General features: G+C 40.4%; 1 protein-coding gene across 1 annotated transcript in view; it reads right to left on the reverse strand.

Annotated features, from left to right (window-relative positions):
• Window positions 1-510: 510 nt before the first annotated feature.
• Window positions 511-23,345, reverse strand: part of LOC308099878 (UPF0524 protein C3orf70 homolog A-like) — a 25,382-nt gene continuing 2,547 nt past the window's right edge. Inside the window, exon 2 of the mRNA XM_080448724.1 lies at window positions 511-5,764. Coding sequence (XP_080304850.1) covers window positions 5,055-5,764 — 710 coding nt within the window. The 3' untranslated portion in view covers window positions 511-5,054. The remainder of the gene's footprint in view (window positions 5,765-23,345) is intronic.

Raw genomic sequence — 23,345 nt, forward strand, 5'->3', positions numbered from 1 at the left:
AACCACACATTGTTATTGCGATATATATGCAATATATATTGCAATAATACAAAAAGTGATGAATTACCTTAATAGCACACCTGCAAGCTCACGACGCATCGCGATGCAATATGTTGTGAGCTTGTAGATCTGCTATTGAAAGTATGAAATAGGGATTAAGTTGTAAAACGTTTTAATCTGCATTGGTAAATAAAAATACGCACAATGCGTTGTGAGCTTGTAGATCGTCTATTTTAGCAATATTTGAACATTAGTGAATGTATGAAATAGGGCTTAAGGGCTTAACAGAGATTTTGACCTGACCTTGTGTGCCTTGGGCACAAAAAGTTTACATAGTTTAGTTTGTTAATGTAATAATCGATGTACCAGCAGACAATTGAATTAAAAAACATTTATTGAAATAACAGGCTTTATTTCTATCCTTTAATGATAAATAAAATAAAATGTAATAAAAGATAATTGAAATGATACAGTATTTAATAATAAATACATTTTCCTTTCTCCGCCAGGCCAGGTTTAAATTGACAATTAGTTGTCAATCTTAGCCAATCAGGATGAAGTATGAAAAATCGGAAAGGTCCGTCTTGATGACATGACTATAGAGATCTGTGAACCGACTTGTGTGATGTTTGGACAAAGTCTGTAGGAGTAATGGCAAACAATTTGTTTAGCAAAAATCTGCCTCCTGGTGCTATAAAAGGCAGATGTGAAAGATGTGGGGCAGAGGTTTTTCCTTTGCCTCTAGGGAGTGTGAGTGTAAAGTTTCTCACCGATTGGTCCAGTTATAGGTAAAAACATGAATCGGCCTGTTATAGTGCCACCATGAGACCGATTTGAAAAATGTAGGATGGCATTTCTTCCTCGGAGTGTGTGCAAAGTTTCACGGCAATCGGACACTGCGTTCATGATTTGAGGCATTTTGTTCAAAACGGAGCACTCCTGCAAACTTTGGAAGACAATCTTAGCCAATCAGAATGGAATATGACTAGAGAAATAATGTGTACCGATTTGCGTAATGTTTTGCGTGTTCTGTAGGAGTAATATTTTGTTTTGCAAAAATCAGCCTCCTGGTGGCACTATAACAGGCCGATGTGAAAGATTTGGGCCAAAGGCTCTGCTCTGGCCTCCAGGGAGTGTGTGTGTGCACAGTTTCACGTCCATCGGGGCCAACGGAGCCGGAGATTAGCTGTACACAGACGGACACACACACTCATGGACGGATGGACAGGGGCGAAAACATAGTCTTCGCCATGCCTTCAGCCTGGCGGAGACAAAAGAAAAAACGTTTTAATTTCATATCCTATTAGATTATTGGTGGTTGTTTTATTTTTTATTATAAATGCTGCTTCAGTCCAGTCCCTGATGTCCTCGCCTGGTTTGGAGACAATTCACTTCCAAATCATAATTTATATTCTCAAATGGATTTTCTGGATCATCTTATTTTCTTAACCACTTAAACCCTCAGGGCTCTATACTAGTGTCTTCTCTGTTTTCTGTTATTTTTGGCTTTTGGGAATTGGGAAAGCTTTCGCTGAAAATAGCTGATTGACAAGCTTGCAATGCGACACAACGGATGCTGTGGTTTAAGTGGTTAAGTTTGCATATTCAATAATTCAATAATTTAATCTTTTATGAGTCGTTGTGGCAATTATTTACATTTTGATCCAGTCGAGTGACTTGGACCCCCACTGAGAGCTAGAACTGCTGCCATTGCAGATATTTCTGTGCATATCCCATCATGTTTGTCTCAGTAATGAGTTATCACACATGGAAGTTACGGAAACAAAGGATGTAAAAAAAAGAAAAACCTGATTGTGGAATGAGAAGAACCTCAAATCTTAATACAGAAAGATATTTATTGTTTGGTTTGATTATTCATATAGTCCTTTATTTAATGGTCAGGTATGATATATTTAGCATTACTTGTAAAGAGATGAGGTTGTTTGGCCCCAATAAACTCATTTAATAAATTATGCACACAATTATAGTAGCCCAAATATTTATTTGGGCTACTATTTGGGCTATTGCAGTAGCCCAAATAAATACCCCCAATAGTTAGCATTACTGCCATCATGGGTAAACCAGTCAAAAACTAAATCCAAAGCTACATGGCCATCCTTTAGAAAATAGATCCCTTTTTCCTCTGTATTCTATACAGTATGACAACTTTTGAACAATGTATGACCAATGTGGCTATCTTTCTGCATGAATTCAGTGTCAAATGACACATTGTGGTCTCTGGGCCACATGCCTGAGGGCTTTCTGTTCCAGAAGGGGATTCTTTAGTAGACCATGCATGCATACCTCCTTTTGTGAACTATTTATTTCTTTATTTCAAGAGTTTGTGCGTTTTGTGCGTTTTAAATAATACTTTATTATGTAAGATGACACCATTGAGATTACTGCTGTGCTAACCTACTCAGAACCCACTAAATACTATTTCATTGGTGTCCATCGGCTGCTTTTGATTAAACCCTGAAAATGTTACCTTCTTTTAAACTATTTAAAATGTCATTAAATTCTGAAAGTGCAGATAGACAAAATCATCAGGAGGGATGGGCATACAAAGTCAATTTACATACTGTAATTAAGGGGGTCATACAGCCATATATAATTATATAATTGTTAGTTATTGTATAATTCTTGTGAAGATTACCCACCTACTGTATATTCCACAATATGCTGCCTTTACAGGGCTTTGTTATAGTCATGATTGTCAGAAAGCATTGTAGGGACCTTACATAATGTGTCATATATAACACACCAAATACACTGCATAATATACCCTATATTAATAATGCAATAATGATGCAAATAGCACTGAGACAGTTGTGTTAGTATTGCAGGCACACAAGGCTCTTACACAAAATAAAAAAAGTTCTTCATCAAGGTACAATAACACAAAATATAAAAAAAAATATAAATATATGTGATGATTTGTTCCTATTTCAGATCAAGAGATGAATACTCTTCAAAAGCACCCGACTGTCGCCAGCTCGTATTTCTGTCTAGGATGCATCTTTTAATCACAAATAAAAGTTGTGCAAGAGTACAGTCGGGGGAGGAGGGGGGGGGGGACACAACACCAACAACTAAGCTGTTTCACACAACTGTCTCAATACTTTTGCCTTAAACTGCAACAAAGTGTATGTAAAATGTAAGAATCATCCAGAGACTGCAATGCCAACCACTTATCTGTATCCAAGTACTCTCTAGTCCAGTGGTCAACCTTTTTCAGCCTGTGACCCCCCAAAATAATTGTGTCACCATAGTTGGACAACACTGTACAAAAATATGTTGGCCTTGAGTCCCGACTCCCTTGGCCATGCATTGTGGAGCTATAAGCATGGCTGCCAATCGAGAGATCCCATGGCCAAGTGCTTTTTATCATTCAACCTCCATCACCGTGGTAACACACCTCTGTAGCCTTTCAGGCCTGCGTCGTCGAGTACTGTATGTATGTGTGAAAACATTGTCTTGATTATGTTGAGCGTGAGCACAGCAGCTGGCCTATACGTGCTTTTCAACTTGTGTATTTGCAGGCATGTGTGTCTGTCCTTAAAAATGTGTCTGTTTCTATGTATGAAGTCACAGACACTTTGGTTACAAAACTAGTTTGCAAAATGTAAGGGAAATTTAAGAACCTGTTTTATGGACATACTGTAGTTTTAAACATTTCACTATACATATGTATGAAAGGTTACCATTCTATCTGATCTTATACAGTATTAACCACTTAAACTATACAGTATACAGGTATACTTGGTTGACTGGAGTCTCCCAGGGCTCTATACTAGGTCCGCTCTTTTTTTCCTTCTACACCAAGTCTGTCTGCAGAAAATAGCAGAGACGTGTGAGCTTGCTGGAATTATCTACACGCTCGCACGTTGTGAGCTTGTAGATCTTATTATTTTCACCAAATGTTGTCCCCAGAATGCGGACGCTAGGGCTCAAGTTAATGCCTCTACCTTTTAGTCGCTGCGTTGGAAAGTACATGTTTAATATGAAACACAACAAGTTGGAGGATAGCATACAGAAGAGGACAGAAATGACTGAATAATGCCTTTGGTGTGTCCATACCTTTTTAGTCTACACTTTTCACAATTTCTCTGCAACCGTTTGTTGATTTGGCTCAACTGTCTGCATCAAGATAATCAAACCTGGCAGGAAGCGCTATTTGCAGTCCATTCAAAATGTTTTCCTGTCTCCCACCATGGAACCAGCCGAGCGAATGCCGTGGAAAAAGGGAGAACTATTCAAACTTCTGGCTATCGCACTAAAATGATGCTCTTTGGTCATCTAAGGTAAACTGAATTTCAAATGAAGGATAACAAGGCGCGTGACTTGCAGATAAAGCAGCCATTTATTCAAAGAAAGTGCCCTTATTGTCGACAACCTTGGTATCCTTCTTTTGACGCTAGACATTGAAATGGACTTTGTTTTTATCCACCTTTTCATACCAGGGAACCGCCAAGCTCTATTCAGTATTCGAGTCATTTGTTTTCCATTAGATTATTTGGGGATAGCCAGTTCTCCACAAAGCAACATAACAGTGATTCATTCTACATCTGGATGCCACCAGACGATTGGTCTGGATGGTCTTTGTTTTCCAGTGAACAAAGTGGTTTCAGTCCCATGTTGTTACAAAGGCGTTGGATTGAGTTTATAGTGGCTGTTGGTCCCTCTTGACTCTGCTGTGGAAATAGAAGCTTACAATTAGCATTGGCAATAGGCTTCTATTGCAAAAAAGGAGACCATGCGTGAAAATCAAGCCTTTACATTAAACCTGGATGGAGTTGGGAGTGAACAGGGAAGGACGACAGCTTTGTCGTAGTAGCAGCTAAGACTAGTTAGCGGTCTGAGGTGTGTGTGTGTGTGTGTGTGGGTGTTTGCGTGTCTCAACTTGCAATTATACGTTTTATGCATTTGCTGGGATTAGCTACACAGTTTATACAAAGGACCATTTGTGGCACGCACTGTTTGTGGTGCACAAGTATTTATGAATTATCATGTGTATGTGGGTGTGTGTGTGTGTGTGTGCGTGTGTCAGAGTGTCAGACAGTGGTCTCTATCTTCTCTATAATCTCCACTAGAGACCTAGACGGAGCCAACAGAGAGAACTCCTCGCTCCCCCATAGAGATCCCCGACTCGACTCCACATCACTGTTCGTCTCCTCTTCCTCATCTCCTTCCTCATCCTCCTCGCCATCATCATCATCCTCCTCGTCGTATGATTCCGTATAAGTCCCGCCCACCGCGTTTATACCAGAATCCTCTGAGCTGGAAGGGGAGGAGCATGGCTGTGACTGCTGTCCAATCAGATGTGGTTCCAACGTCGGCTTGCTTATCTTATAGTCCTCTGGAGGGTTTCGATTGGACGGCCGAGGCTGTGGGCGTAGTTGGGATTGGCGTTTTTTCAGGGTCGGGGGAAGTCTAGAGCTCGGCGAGTCACCGAGCGTGCTCGGCGGGGACGTCGTCGGGGGCGGGGCTTGAGCCTTCGGGGGCGGAGTCAGGGGCAGCCTCTGAACGTAGCACATCTTGCCGTTGATCCTCTTGACCACGTAGTCGTCCACGAAGAGCTCGGCGATGACGCAGAACTTGGCCTGGCTGGCCGGGGCCACCAGGGCCGGGGCGCTCCGCAGGAAGCGCTCGGCCAGCGAGACGGAGAGGCTGAAGGAGGAGGCGTGCTCGCCGGACACGTCGGAGGGAACCGGCGTGCTGGGAAGCTGGCACACGTTGGTCATTGGCTGATACACGTATTTACCTGCAAGGGAGATAACAATTAGAAGCATACCTTCAGATGGGACGGTTATGTAGGAATGAAACGAGAATAAAGATGTATCACATAAAGGACCGGACTGGTCAGTGGTCTGGCTTGTTTTAGTTTTGGTTTATCGACTTTGTATACTTCCCATGACTGCAGACCATTTTCCAACGCATACAGTGGTTTGGTATTGAACTTGAGCTAGGTAATACAACTCACTATATTTTGTATACTGTATACAGTTTGTGTGTGTGATTGTCTTGAATTACAGCTCTATAGAAAACAAATCATATACTTCACACTAAAGACAGAGAGAGAGAGAGAGATGGCAGAGGAAGGTGTGTGCTGACTGAGGATGAAAAGGAGCGAGAGATGAGGAAAGGAGGGATGGACTTTCTTAAGGGCAGGGATGAGAAGAGGAGCCTGCCCTGACGCTGATTATACAAGTTGAAAGGGGGAGGGGGAGAGAGAGGAGAAGCAGTAGAAGGTTAGAGGGATGGAATGATAGAACTAAGAGGTTGGAGGTACGTTCAGTATAGGCCTTCAATTACTATTTCTTTCACTCACTCACTCACTCACTCACACACCATAATAAGCTATCCTAATTTTTCACACACAAACATACACGGTGTTCAATGCACATCACATGCACAAGGGTTCTCAAAGTGGGGTCCGGGCGCAGATGTACAAGCTCACAGCGCATCACTACACTAGAGCTTGTACATCTGCTATTTTTTTATTTAAAAAATATATATCAAAAATGTTTGGAAGATTTTGAATAGTTTTTAACATAAGTCGTCTCTTCTGTGGGTCCCTGGCGCAATACCTTTTCAGACCAACAAAATACATATCAATTTGGTCGTCCTTGACTTGAAAAAGTTTGAGAACCACTGCAGTATACTGTATACTGTACTGCAGTGGTTCTCAAACTTTTTCCATATATATTTTTTTCCATGTATAAGAATACACAAAGGACCACACAGTAAAGTGCTGTCACTGCTGCTCCTGTGAAATATACATATTGCAGCGTCCTTGTTTGAACAACAAACAACTCTCTCACAAAAGGTAGTGATTTTGAGTATTTTGAGTTTTAGACCATCTACTACTGCTACATGGTGCTAAGTAGTACCTGGTACTTTTTTCTTTCTATCACTTCCGTCAAGGTTCCAAGCGGGCTGAGGCAATAACACAATGTGACATCAGTCAGACAATCGTCACTAGCGTCGTTGCATCATGACGGACTCCCCTATACTGCATAGAAGGCCCCCGAATACTGTTAGCAAACTTTTAAACTAACTTTTGTAAATGGGAAATGTGCAGATGCATGCGCTATTTCTCTCCTAAAATGTTATCAGAATCTGTTTTTGTTGGGCTGTACAAAAGTAGCAATACTGCAATGCAGAAATACTCTGTTACAAGTAAAAGTCCAGTATTCAAAATTGACTTGAGAAAAAGCTTGTGAGCTTGTAGATCTGCTATTTTCAAATAGCCTAAGTATATATAGGGCTGAAGTGGTGAATGTATGTTTTGTAATAATAATCAAAATCGAGAAAGTTACTAGGCAACTAAAGCTTTCAGATAATTGTAGTGGAGTACAATATTTGCCTCTGAGATGTAATGGAGTAGAAATATTGAAAATGGAAAGAAAGTAAAAACACCTCAAAATTCTACTTAAGTACAGTACACCACTGGTTCTCAAGTTGCATTTGGTTGCCATGTAACACCTAACCTCTGATAAATATACTATATGTTACAAAGCATAATTTTGTCAAATTTGTGTTGTCAGTTCAAGCTAATTATTTTCCGTCTTTTCATTGTGTTTACCCTTGTGAAGGGAAACGTCTCTCTCTGCGATTCTTTGATGGTCCCTATAGAATATTAATTAACAACGCAAACACATCCTGCCATTCTGGACCCAGAAGAAAGGATGAGGAAAATGAGTGGCTGGGAAATGAGAAGAATGGATGTGAAAGGGAGGGACAGACAGACCGGAAAAGTGAGAGAGAAAGAGAGTGAATAGGTGAGGAAGAGGGAGGAATGGAGAGGGAGGGAGGGGAGACGAAGAGTGAGAAGGAGATGAGGAATAGGTGAGAAAGGAGAAAGGGAAGTGTGAGGAAGAGGGAGGAATGGTAATGAGGAGTGAAGGAGAGAGAGAGAGGGATAATGAGCAGAGGAGAGAGAGTGAGGGAGAGAAAGCCTCTGATAGATAAAAACACATTTGATAATTGGAAGCTATACGCTGTAGACAGACGAGAAAGAGAAAAGCAGGGAAGCATTAACAAATGCATGCGCGTGCTCACTCTCTCACTCGTGTAGTCATGTAGTCTCTCTTAATTATGAATCTTTTAGCACGCTGTTCTGGATATAACATGCATGAATTTTTGGCAATACGATTTCTGTTCATGAAATAGGCTAAATCACATGTTAAGTCTCTGTTGAAACACCTGTTTTTAGGATTGATGTTGAACTTAATGTGTTTTTAATTCCATCCCACAGGTTTGAGGTTTGTCGTGGAGGAGTCCGATATAGGCAGCTAGTGGTTTTTTTCAGGGGTGTCAGACTGGCAGCCGGTGAAGGGGTCTAATCTGGCCCGAGGTTGGATTTGGGGTAAATTAAAAAAGGGGGGAAAAAGAAGAAATTTTAATTAACAAAAATATATATTTAAATTCAAATATTCGGTCCAGTTATCACGTGCACAGCACCCGCTCTCACTCTCCTTGCCTCTACGGTGCCTAAGCTGCTGGACGCCTAACAATGGAGGCATCAGGCAACCACACGCAGTGTAGCACCTCCGCTTACATCATCTCACCCCTGAACGCTGAAGACCACAAGGCAGAGAGAGAATCAGATTCAACATTCCAGGATTTTACTTTCCAAAAGGGAGTATTACTCTTAGCCTATATATGACACACGATTCAAATTCTTTGGTTTTTGTTCCTCAGTATAGTGCGTGCCAAAAATCCTGAAGGGGGCGTCAACACGTGTCATTTGGTAGCGGCGGACATCTTTGTGGGGTATAAACAGGTTGACTTAACATTGCCCCCACCAGTATGTCTGCAGCTACTATGCCACGTCCCCCATGGTGACGACACGTTGGCAAGCACTGTTGTAGCAGCAATGACAACAATAACGAAGTAGTAGAAGGTAATGCGAAATGGCAAAGTATGTACATTTGTCATAGCACACGTGCTTGAAGATCCTGTGTGCGCATGAGTCCTACTTCTGAATATGATCCATATGTGTAGGCCTTTGTGCACACTGTGCAGTATGTGTGCGTAAGTATCTGTTGTTTATGTGGTAGGCGCACAGGCAACAGCAGGGTTCATGGCCATGCCGGCTTGTGCTGGACATTTTTGACAAAATTCTATTTTTGCCACGGACAAACAAATATTACCAGAAACGGAGCTATAGCCCTAAATGTATTCTACTAGTGCTGTGGTCCTCAAAGTGGATTGAGGGACCTTCGGGGTTGCTTGAAGGTGGTCCAAATGGACCATTACAGGTCTGTAACTCTGAAACTCAGAGTTACGGATGTCCTTGAAAATAAAAAGTTTGAGAACTAATTAACGTAAAAACAAAATCTAAAATTTGCCACGGACAAGGACAAGTCTTGCCACGGACACATTTGTCCATGTACGGACATATTGATGACCCCTGACCCCCTATAGTGTCAATCGTTCATACTCTGATTTCCAGGGAGAATTCGCTTTTCCGGAGCTATTGGTCTTGTCGACCAGGCACGACGACTTGTCGTTCAAAAACCTGTTTGCCTGGGGGAAGTAGATGAATAAGGGACCTTAAGTACAATTTTGAGGTACTTTTACTTTACTGGAGTATTTCCAATTGTCTATACTTTTACTCCACAACAATTATTTGAAATCTTTAGTTACTAGTTACTTTGCAGATATAAATCATAATAAAACATACATTAACCACTTTAGCCCTATTTTATACCTATAGGCTATTTGAAAATAGCAGATCTACAAGCTCACAACGTGTTGCGATGCGACGCGTTCTGAGCTTGTAGATCTGCTATTTTCAAACATTTTAGTACTTTTACTTTTGGTACTTTAAGTACATTTTGATACCAATACTTTAGTACTTTTACTCAAGTAAATGTTGAATTCCGGACTTTTACTTGTAACAGACTCAGAGTACATCTATTGCATTGATACTTTTACTTAAGTAAAACATTTGAGTACTTTTTCCACCACTGCTCCGTTATTCGAATAATCAAAAATAAATACATAAATAAAAAATAAATTGAAATTAACACCCAGAAAATAGCCAAAACTGAGCACATTTCGATCTATAAGGCCAAATCTCATTTGAAAAAATATATAAATAGAGTATATTAAAGCCAATTAAAATGTTTATACTATTGGAATCTTACACACCTGCTCCCAATAAATTACATCACCACAGTGCAAAAGTAGGTCAAATCAATCAATCTCTCTCTGGGAGCGACAACGAGAAACAGTGAATGTAGGTTTTCATAGACATGGTCGCTTGTTTCTCTCACAGAATCTTGCAACACCGAGAGCCCTCACTCTGTGTTGTTGTCACACTTCTTCTCTGCTACATGGCTACTCCCAGTCGGCCAAAGAACTGAACATGTCCGGTCGGCTCTGGGTCGGCCGAAAAGGTCTCGACGGACCACCCGACGGACCCCTAACCGACTGGACGACGATATCGAACGCTTCCCGACGCCAAGTCGGCCCAAAATCGGTGCGGTGGAGAGCTGGCTTAGATCTCTTCCCCTGTAACACCTCTCGCTTTCTCTCGCTCTCTTTCTGTCACCCCATCCCCCACAACATGTAAACTAATGCATGTGTATTTGCCAATCATTTTAATTGCCACTTAGCATAACTGCATCACTAGCTAGGTGAGGCTACTTGGCTTTCACATTTAGGATGCTCATCATTATTAATATTAACCTCAATGGGCTATTTACATGCTAATCAGACCTTTTGACATTCAGTGTCACATAACATGTTCAGCTACGTGTTCTTTGCATAATACAGGTTCATGGTTCAAGACAGAGTGCAGAGATATGCAGAGACGTGTTTCTGGTAAGATGAGGACGTGAGCTGTGTTCAGAATTAACTAGAAACATGTGAAGGTGGAGAATTGTACAGAACGGAACAGAAAGAGACGGAGAGAGAAGAAAGGTTATACCACTGTGGATGTCCGCTACTGTGGAAGATTTGGCTATACTCTCACCAAATTTCATAGTTAGAATTTTAGAAAGCTGTCTATGAGATGGTTTGTGTTAGGGATAGGACAATATGAAAATGACAAGTCACGATCGTTGTGGCAAAAAACATTGTGATTAACGATAATTTATCGCGATAATCAAAATGCGTAAAAACTTAAAATGCCACTTTTGTTAACCACTTGAGCCCCCAGCATCCCTATTCTGAGGGGAACGTTCGGCAAAAAATAGCCCATGTACAAGCTTGAGCTTGTAGATCTGCAATTTTTTGGCGAATTGATTTGTGCAGCTTGAAATAAGAGTGTACCAAATGTGCTCTTTACAGGTTTGTTTTATCAAGTATAGAGGGGTTTAAGTGGTACTGAATTTGCAGCTCAACAAAAGCTCATTCATCCTATTAGTGTATGACGGAGGACAAGTTCACAATAAATTAAAATGTCCACGATACGATTATTTTGAGCGGCTTTTTATCTCAATAAACGATGATAACGATTATCGTCACATCCCTAGTCTCTGTGTCTGTGTATCGTTCTGTGTTCCTGGAGCTAATCTTGCAAACCACTGGTCCAATCAATCACAGCCACACTTTGTATGCATGCTGCCAGTAGACCAGACGTACCTCCACTCATTTATTTTCACATAATATTTTATATTTTTTTGAAGTATTCAACTTAAAGGGATAGTTCACCCAAAAAAAATCTTATTTTTACACACCCCATGAGATTTTTTTATTTTTGTCGCATTCCTAAGCCAATAATTTGATGACCGGCGGAAAGATGCTATAATGTTTCCGGTAGGAGACTCAAAGTTCACACTTTGAGTCTCCTACTGGAGCCGCCGACTTTGAGTCTCCTACCTGAGACGCCGCCGGTCATCAAATTATTGGCCCAGGAATGCGACAAAAACTAAAATCTCCACGAATTCAAGTCTCCATGAGGCGTGTAATCGATAGAAAAAACGTCATTTTGGGGGTGAACTATCCCTTTAAGTGTTATAATAATGGAAGTCAATGATGACTGACATCACAAGTCCGAGATCCACATTGGAGCCTCGTCGTTCCTATATGTGGATCCCGAGATCCACATAATTGGATTTCCTTTACTGGAGCCAAAATACACAGTATACGCCCCTATACAATTTAGGACCAATTTAGACATGGAGCTGAGTTTCATATTTTACTGAGCACATTCAAAGCACAGCTGTGTCTGTGTTCTGGGTCTCTTAAAAACCAGACCACAGCCTGAGGTCTGGTTTGGGCACTTCTCCTGGCTGGCCTGCAGCCCCTCCGCTCAAGACTAAAGATAATTGCAGTGTATGATGTCTCTGTCGGGCGTAATCCATTATGTACAAAACTGTTACTTTTCCAGGATTCAAATTCCAAAAAATCGACAAGCTGGAAAACGCTTGTGGATCTGTTACTTTTGATGCTTTTGTGTGACGCTGTAGTATGATCAAGTAGGGTGTTAATTTATTAGAAAAGCTAAACTATGGAGATAAGAGGTTTCTGCCTGATGGCAACAATATGCTTTTGCCATCAAGAGGACTCCCAGACTGTAGAGAGCACAAGTGTGTGCGGCTGTACGCATGCACGCACGCACGCACACGCACACGCACACACACACACACACACACACACACACACACACACACACACACACACACACACACACACACAGTACGTCTTACTCTTGTTAGCAAAGGGGAACTGCTCGTGGTGTGATATAGCACCTCTTTTGATAAGATCTCACTTATAGTACTATAGAACACTTTTCTTGCCATGGTGCTAAAAGCACAAGTTCAGCACCAAACAGCAGTGCATTATTATGTTCTATTGAATAGCTGCTGTTCAACACAGCTGGGTTATAAATAGTCCCAAAACACGAGTAGTAAATAATAATATTAAATTAAGTAAGGAATGTGAGTACTTCTATAGAGCTGGACAGTACGTATTGTGATATGAGACTAGATACCGTCTGGGATCGTCCACGATGTGCCAGAGGTGAAAATCTATATCATACGATATCTATATAATATCAGAAGAAAATTGAAACATAAGTTAAATCAATGTATACTCTTAACTCATTCACTGCCACAATTATTGCTGGCCGCGTTTGCCCACTGCCAGAGATTTTTCATTGAAAAAAAAAAGTACTCAGGAGCCGAGATACAGAATTTTTAAGTTTTAAGTTAACAAGGAAGTGGATGGGAGTGTAGATCTTTAAACAATCATATCTCCTTGGTCTTTGGGTCAAATTTGAAAAAAAAACTAAAAAAAAAAAATTACGTTTTTTACGTCAGTGGCAGGATTGGTAAACGGGACAAATTACGTTTTTTACGTCAGTGGCAGTGAATGAGCTAATATGCAGTGTTCCTCTTTCATGTCTCCCCCTCACCCACTCCCCCCCCCCTCTCTCTCTCTCTCTCTCTCTCTCTCTCTCTCTCTCTCAGCATGTTGAATTAAACATCAAGACTAAAGTTTCTGCCATGTAGCATTCATTAGCTCTCCCATCCTCCAAATGTCTCACCCAATCTCTCTCCCCTCTTCTTTTCATCCTCCTGTTCATCCCTCCATCTCATATTTCCATCACTCCCATTAAGCTAACTCCCTGTCCATTAAGCTTTTTTTCACCAAAATCCTATAGACTTTTTTTTTTAGAATCGATTTTTTTTTAATCACGTAATATAAAAACTGTTCCAAAAATAGTAAAATGAGTCAGGCGATTTTACTCAGATGGTTACAAAGCATAAAGTTTACTCATATGGTTACAAAGCATCAACTGACGGTGAAATGTACGAATGTATCTAATGAGTAAGAAAATAAAAGCCTGCCTATAAATGGCTTAGGTATGACCTAATCTATATCTCCCATTACTCATGTGGCCAGTCAGCGTCATGTCATCGTAGGCCTGTCACAATTATAACATAATCGTCTAATCGCAATTATTATTATTTTTAAATAAGTATAAAATGATTAAATATGTCTGAAATGTCTTTGTATATTTAAGTTATCTGTCCTGTGCACTTTTTGATTACGAGGCCTAAAAGGCAAACACAAATTACGTTTTTATTCATATGTTCCAATGTTCAATGCCAAAAACGCAATTAAATCGTTAATCACAATTATTTCTGTGTCAATTAATGGTCTACTTAAATGTGTCATTGTGCCAGCCCTAACGTCATGTGGCATTCTCAGCTGTTTCATCAAACAAACAAAATAATAACACACACTGAAAACCAGTGTCACAAAATATTGATTGATTGATTGATTGAATACTTTATTAACAAGTTTAAAAACAGTACGGCCGTACAGTTACAAAAGCCATACTTTTTCCAACACTACTTTCGGGTACCGCCGCAGAATTACTGACATTTTCTCCAAACACGGACTGTGTCGGCTATAACATTGTGTGTAAATATCGTACATGATTTAAAGCCACCTCGCTGACACAATCGGCAGACTCTATTATTTTTTTTTTTATACAGTTTTTATATTACGTGATTTAAAAAAGTATGGGATTTTAAATGGGAAAAAATCTTCATGACCCAGGGGGGGGGGGGGGGGCGTAGGTTTGACGTCAGGACTTTGGTTCTCTATGGTCTAGTTCTTCAGTCACAACCTCCCATCACACACACACACACACACACACACACACACACACACACACACACACACACACACACACACACACACACACACACACACACACACCCCTTAGGTACTGTAACACACGTGCACATATGCCTAAACACACATCATGCACAGCAGACAATGCACATACACACAGAGGCACATGTGTATGAACACGCACGCACGCACATGCTTAAACCTACCACACACATGCTCTCACACACACACACACACACACACACACACACACACACACACACACACACACACACACACACACACACACCACACACACACACACACACACGCGCGCGCATACATGCATGCATGCATAAACCTACCACACACATGCTCATACACACACACATCACACATACACACACACACACACACACACACACACACACACACACACTCACTCACTCACTCACTCACTCACTCACACACACTCTCTCTCTCTCTCTCTCTCTCTCACACACACACACACACACACACACACACACACACACACACACACACACACACACACACACACACACACACACACACACACACGCACACGCACAGTGGGAGCAGACCCCGGGGGGATGGCACTGACAAGCAGACTGTTAACTCTACTAGCAACTAGGACAGTGACACTTCTTCTCCTCTCTCTCTCTCTCTCTCCTCTCTCTCCTCTCTCTCTCTCTCTCTCTCCTCTCTCCTCTCTCCTCTCTCTCTCTCCTCTCTCTCCTCTCTCTCTCTCTCTCTCCTCTTTGTCTTCCCCTGCCTTCTTTTCCTTCATTTACTCTGTCTGCAATCCTTCTCTTCTTCTGTCCATTCCCTCCTTCCGTTCCCCTGTGAGCAATTTTCCCCCCATTCCTTCTCCTCTCCTCCATTCTTTTTCTCTTCTCCCATCCTCCTCTCTCCTCCCTTCTTTTTCCCTTCTCCCATCCCCCACTTCCTTTCATTGCTTCCTCGGTTTCCACTTCCCTTACATTCCCCCCCACACTCCCTCCCCCATATTTTCTCTTTCCTTCCTCTTAGCCCCCCCCCCACACCCCCCCTCCCAGTCCCTAAAGGCCTAGCCTCTATTTACAGCAACATCATCATTTACTTCTGTTATTAACCCTTACCAGACTTGACTCTCTATAAGCACTCTGTTATTCAGCCAGCTGTCTAAGAACAAATGTAATTACCCAGGCTTGTTGATGAAGAGCACACGCTGCTCTTTAAACCAGGTTAAGTGACAAAGACAACATTCTCATTTAACCAGATTTGTTTGAATTTAAGCACACAGATTTATCCACGTGCAGTCACGCCAGGAAGCTGCCCTCTCTATCTGCGGTCTCCAGACGATGACCACCAAACACCAAACAACATTTGGCAAAAATAGCTGCAATACATAACTTTGAATCCGAGTTTTCAAACCAGTAATCTTCCAGCCACGAGCAGCGTTGCCAGGTTTGTGAGAGAAATAAGCAATATGAAGCCCAAAAGAAGCGACTATAGGCCACATGAGCACTTTAAGCCTAAATAGATTGGATATATATCTACAAGCTCACAACACGTTGTGAGCTTGTAGATCGGCTATTTTCAAAAACATTTGTGAAAGAAGTGACACATTTTGAATATGTTTTGAAACATTTTAACAACACAAATCTGGTATGGGGGTCCCTGGCACAAAATATTTTTAGATGGGGGGGTCCATTGACATATACATATTAATTGTCGTTGACATGAAAATGTTTGAGAACCACTGGTTTAAACAACATTTATGAAGGAAGCCCAAATAAACAACTACACTTTTAGAAACAAGACCCCCAAAAAAACCGCAACCCGAAACTACCACTATTTACAAGCCCAAAGTCGCTTATAATAAGCAGACCTGGCAACACTGGCCACGAGTCTGCTTCTCGTCTATACGCTCCAGACTGCTGCTGCCTGTGAATGATGTCATGTTCTCTCAGGGCCTGATGTTGACTGCTTAATGCTATCTCTCAGCAACACACTCTCATGTCATGTTAAACTAACCTCACGCTAGGTGTGTGCTACGGTTAAATGAACTACTTAATCAATTATCAAAAACCACATGATGAATTATAAAAAGGGCTTTGGTGGTTAATCGGACTAATTGATTCAGTTGATTGTAACAAATAAATTCGATCATTTTTCATTATTATTATCCTCGATTATTAGATTAATCGAAAAAGTAAATGATAGAATAATAACTAAGAAGATAATTGATAGTTACATGCCCTGCATTACACATAGCAACATTGTAAGAAAAATAGTTAAAACTAGTATAATAGTATTAAATAGGATTCATTACGCTACTATAATGCTATTTATCCTGCACTGGACAAACCTAGTAGTCGCACCATGTGGCATGATTCTATTCACAGTCACATAATCTCTGCTAGCAATGGACTTAATGCCATGATCAGCATTTTTCTTGCCTTTTTACACTCCCAGACTTATCACAATACTCTGGATTTTACTGTGTCCGTTTGTTGAAGAGCATTTCTCACTCTCACTTCTCCTTCTCTCTCTTTTTCTTTCTGTTCCGCGGAATCTGAGGAATGAAGTCATGTGAGCCTTTCTCCTCCTCCAGATACAAAGAGAAGCCAAGTCAGTAAAAAGTGTGGGGAAAAAAGCCCTCCTCATTATCAGTGGTGTAAAGTAACTATGTACATTTACTCAAGTACTGTACTTCAGTAAAATGTTTAGGTATTTTTTACTTTACTAGAGTATTTCCAGTTTTCAGTACTTATACTTCTACTCCACTACATCTCAGAGGCAAATATTGTACTCTTCAATTATTTGAAAACTATAGTTACTAGTTACACATTAACCACTTCAGCCCTATATACATTTCGGGCCATTTGAAAATAGCGGATCTACAATCTCACAACGCTCTGCTATGTAGATCTATGTAGATCTGCTGTTTTCTGCTATTTTCAAAATATTTTTATACATTTTGTATAGTATAAGTTTGAACTTATGAAATGGGACATTCTGCACAATGAGTACTTTTGCTTTTGGTACTTTAAGTAAATTTAGATGCCAACACTTTTGTACTTTTACTCAAGCACATTTTGAATACCGGAGTATTTCAACATTGCAGTATTGATACTTGTGAGTACTTTTTCCACCACTGCTCATTATATCTCACTCCTCAGACTTTCTCCTGGACTCTTCGGTATAAAGTCTGTACAAGGCAGAACCTGGTTCTCTTCTCGTTCAATACATCCCAGTTCAGGGAATGTACTGTTGCATTTGTGAGTTACTTTTACATCATGACGAAACTGTACAGAAGAGAGTAGGCTACAAAAAAGTGAAGGCTGAGAGAGGTGTTGCAGGGAATGAGTCGGATTCAAACCCGGAACATCAGGATTAGATCAATCTGTGTGACAATACATACAGTATATCCTGTGTAGAAGAAGGAAGGAACTGGCGCAAACTCGGACAATTAAAGCCTTTTTTATTTACAGGATGCAGGCAAATAAAAATAATTTATTGTCCAAGTTTGCTCCAGTGCCTTCCTCCTTCTACACATACCAGTCCCGCTCCTGAGATGCACCGGACCAGCCTGAACTTGGCTTGAGTCATGGTGGAACCACTTTATACAGTATATCCTGTTTATACGATCTGTCACAAACAAATGATTTAATGTTTTGACTCATATTTTTTCTTACAAGTTTGGTAATTTTAAGTCATTGATAAAAAGACTTGAATCCTACAGGACTACGTGAATCCAGTTAAAAGTCATATCATCGTGTTTCCACCTTGCTGTGTGTATGCAGGAGCCCTGTCAAACAGGAGCCCTGTCAAATACAACTCGTTGTATCGTTGTAAAGCTGGGGGAACAAACTGAATGGGGGGGGGGGGTTGTCTCCAGAATTCATAGAATCAGAACAGACTACCCACCTGATGCAACCTGGCTCATTAAATCTCTCTAGAAGGCTCTGACAGAACACGCTTTGTCTCTCCCTTTCTCTCTCTCCACATATGCTCATATGCAAACAAACACACACACACACACACACACACACACACACACACACACACACACACACACACACACACACACACACACACACACGTTCACACACTGTGACACACACACACACACGCACATTTTACTGCCCTCTTCAAAGACATGAACAACAAAGACAGCTCCTCCAAGCCTAGTACTGAGAGATACACCATCGATATCGCTCCCTTCAACAAACATGGTTGGTACATGCATGCGCCCACACACACCCCTCAGAACAGCAGAACACTGACTCAACCCATGCTGTGGAAACTCAGATCAAAAGCCTGATCATATAATCCCTCAGCAAATGCAATCAGAGGAACACAATACACATTGTCCGGCAACGTGGTACTTGAACTCTGTGGCTTACAGAATTCTTAGTATTCATTTAAGAGTTTAAATATTGACCTACATGGACCTTTAGGGTCCATGTGGGGGTTAATTGGGGGTTAAGTGTCTTGCTCAGGGACACCTCGACACATTGCCGGGGCCAGGGATGAAACCTGGGACCTTCTGTTTCCCAGGTGGCGTCTCTACCCATTCAGCTAGCCCTGGCCGCCACCCATAACCATTACTATTTTGTGTGATATGAACCCCTCCTGGTTGGTAAAAATGATTTGAGATGGTCAACAATTCCATGAAATCAATGACACAGGATCTGACACGAATTTTATCCCCTGAGCAAGCAGGCAGGCTCTATTAGTTCAATGGTAAAAATGTTATATTTTAGGTGTACATTGTGATGTCGATTCTGAAACGATATATCGTGTGGCCCTATAAAAACAAGGAGCTCATAGCAGAAAACAGAGAACCAGTCTGAAAAACAATGGCTGCTAAGGAGGGCATAACATTAAGTCAAAATATTAATAAAGTCCCTTTCCACTGTTTCTAACTTTACCAAGCACTCAAGCTTAGACAACTTAAAATGTTTGTATTAATTAATTGCATGTTTATAGTTATTAATAAGTATTGCAGATAATAATGTCAACTAACGCTTATGTGGGTTGTATTGTTTGCAGTGTGTCAGCTGATACAATGTGAATGCCTTCCAGAGACAGAGGACACATCGCCATCAAAGGGAGTCATTGTCATTAACAGCACCAGCTGTGATCTGCCATGACTAATGACTTCTGGCCATATCAATTTAGATTTTTAGACAATAGTCATTAGACATAGTCAACAATCTTATTATATATACCATCTATTCCACTGTTTCCCAAACACTGGGTCGGTACCCATTTGTGGGTCCCGTACACATTTTTTTTTGTTTTCCTACAGTTTTTAAATTAATATTATTTCAAAAGATTTTCAAATTTTCATGAATTAAAAACAAATTCAATGATTTTTCTAAAGAATTTCATGATTTTTTTTTTAATGGAAGAAATTACATAAATTAGAAAACAAATGTTTCATAAGTAGTAAAAATAGCCGATCTACAAACTCTCAACGTGACGCACCTGAGCTTGTAGATCTGCTATTTTCAATAGCTTGGTAAAAAAAAACTATTTGGGGTCTCTAGCTAAAAAGAGAAAAAGTATCATGACCTATTCTATACAGCAAAGCATGGTGATTGACAATCACTACCTCAAGAAATTCTATTGTCTGCTGCTGAACGTAAAGAATGATAGCTAAGGAAACTACTGTATTCTGTTCCTTTCCATTTTTGTTCTGTGGGAGATCTGACGTGAATTCATAATTTATGTTGTAGCCTATACTGACTGCCTTCAGGCATTAAAAACCTAACTTTGATTCTGTATAGGTCAACAGTTTAAATGCAGCTTATAAACAGACGGAAGAAGAATTTATAATCGGTTTTCTATCTCTATTGGAGCCTTAGAGCATCCTTGTATGTTGGATGGTATCCCTTCACTTGTATTTAAATATAGCATCTTGCCCCATCTAGACAGTAGATACCCTTTATCTGAAAGTAGGCTATCTGCTCCCTGCACTCACATTTACCCTAATTGATGCATTATGCATTTCCTTCCCACATGACTCACACACACCCCCTCCTCCCCCAATACAAACCTCCCTCTGAGCCACAGATATGAGGTACATTAGCCCATTATAGAGAACACGCGCGCACACACACACACACACACACACACACGCACACGCACACGCACACGCACACACGCACACACACTCTGATAGACCAGTCATCTGTATAGCACGCTGCACTTCACAGACATCCTTCTTATACTGCATTATTAACACCTGCGATGGTCTGAAATGACACATCTGTGCACGTCAAACCGTGTTGTTGATGTTATTCGGTATAGACGGAAGGCAGTGCAGTATGTCTACCACCTTAAAGGTATATGTGTACTACAGTATGTCGAGGTACTGTTTAGATGCCCCCCTTTTTTCTAATCGCCAGTTTGTTTTAATGAGACAACTTGGTTTTACGAGACAAACATTTTATAGACTATATCATAATAGTCTTGAAGCAAAATTCATTGGGGCGGCCATCAGTGAGTGGTGTAAAAGTAACATGGTGTAAGTACATTTACTCAAGTACTGTACTTAAGTACAATTTTGAGGTACTTTTACTTTACTGGAGTATTTCCAATGTACTTTTACTTCTACTCCACTACATCTCAGAGGCAAATATTGTACTTTTACTACACTATAATTATTTGAAAACCTTTGTTACTAGTTACTTTGCAGATATAAATTATTACATTATAAAACATACATTAACTACTTTAGCCCTATTTTATACCTAGGCTATTTGAAAATAGCCGATCTATGCGACACGTTGTGAGCTTGTAGATCTGCTATTTTCAAACATTTTAGTACTTTTACTTTTGGTACTTTAAGTACATTTTGATACCAATACTTTTGTACTTTTACTCAAGTAAATTTTGAATTCCGGACTTTTAGAGTATACTTCTACATTGCAGTATTGATACTTTTACTTAAGTAAAACATTTGTGTACTTTTCCCATCACTGGCGGCCATAGCTGAATGGAATTGGGTAGAGACTAGAGGCTGTCTGGTAAACAAAAGGTTGCCGGGTCACCCTCTGGTTAGCCTGCCCCAGCCAGTCTGATATCTGGTCTAGAGGGGCGGATTCAAAATCTCCGGAGAAAAACAGAAAATGGAGAAAATGAAAGGTTGACTCCCGCTTCCTATGCCAGAAATTTCAACAGCTTGGTCCAGGCTTTATTTTTGAGCAAAACGCGAAGGAAAATAAAAGCCTGGAGATTGAGGCTACCCTCTGGCCTGGCCCCGGCCTACTGTAGGAGTCCAAGTGTCCCTGAGCAAGACACTTAACCCACACTGCTCCCTGGGTGCTGCATGTATTAATAGCGCCCACTGCTCCTGATAGTTAGGATGTGTTAAATGCAGAGGACAGATTTCACATAGCCAAGCCTACCTATGAGCAGTGGTGTAAAGTAACTATTGTACATTTAGTTAAACACTGTACTTAAGTACAATTTTGAGGTATTTTCTTTTACCTTACTGGAGTATTTCCAGTTTTCAGTACTTTTACTTCTATTCCACTACATCTCAGAGGCAAATATTATACTTTTACTCCACTACAATTATTTGAAAACTTTAGTTAACATTTACTTTACTTAACATACATTAACCACTTCAGCCCTATATAGGGTATTTCGGCCATTTGAAAATAGCCGATCTACAAGCTCACAATGTCGCGATGCAACACATTGTGAGCTTGTAGATCTGCTATTTTCTAAAGATTTTCATACATCTGAAAACGTGAAATGAGACATTCTGCATAATGAGTACTTTTACTTTTGGTACTTTAAGTACATTTTGATGCCAATACTTTTGTACTTTTACTCAAGTACATTTTGAACAGAGTATTTCTATATTGCAGCCTTGATACTTTTACTTAAGTTTAAAATGTTACTTTTTCCACCACTGCCTATATGAGCAAATCTACTGTGACAAAAAAAAGGAGTGGGGTCCATATTAGGATATTATTCCATTACTGTGGTGGGGCTGTATGTGGCTAGTGCTACCATAGCATGTTTTATTGAGTGAGCCCATGTCTCTGAACAACAGAGGTTGCAGGCTCATGAAGTTGGTCTTTTGTCTCATTCAGTTGAGCTATATAAAACAAATGTACATTTTTGGCACTAAATGCCCTGATCAGCACGTTCAGCATTGTACACTGTAACGGTCAAGGGACATTACTTCCATGACAACCAGAAAGAAAGAAAGCAAGAAAGAAAGGGGAACTCAATTCTGTTCCATTAGGGAAAGTGTGCAGTGTGCACTCAAATAGAATTCTGTTGGACTTTATACTCGGTCAATCCTGTTCCATTTTATTCTATTAGTAGCTACACGGTAAACTCTTCTGTGTTTTGAGAACGAATAGAAATTGATTGTTTGATTGATTGAATACTCAACTTTAACAGTTTGCAAATATACAATGGTGCTAAAAGGATAACACAAAAAGCCCTATAAGAGCTTGTTTCCATTGTGGTCCTGTAGTTTATGGAAGTTTATGGAACCAAATTGACTCTTATTAATTGAACTTTGAGAGTGTGTAACCTACAAACGGAACTAACTGGACCCATTCCGGTTCCATTTGTAGCCTACATTCTCAGAGTTACATGGACACTGAGTACTGTACTTAAGTACAATTTTGAGGTATAAAAAAAAAAAAAAATCAATACTTTTAATTCTACTCCACTACAATTATATGAAATTATATGAGTTACTAGTTACTTTGTAGATTTTG

The sequence above is a fragment of the Gymnoscopelus braueri genome, assembly GCF_963280865.1.
Source record: "Gymnoscopelus braueri genome assembly, chromosome: 14".
In the NCBI taxonomy this organism is placed as follows: Eukaryota; Metazoa; Chordata; class Actinopteri; order Myctophiformes; family Myctophidae; genus Gymnoscopelus; species Gymnoscopelus braueri.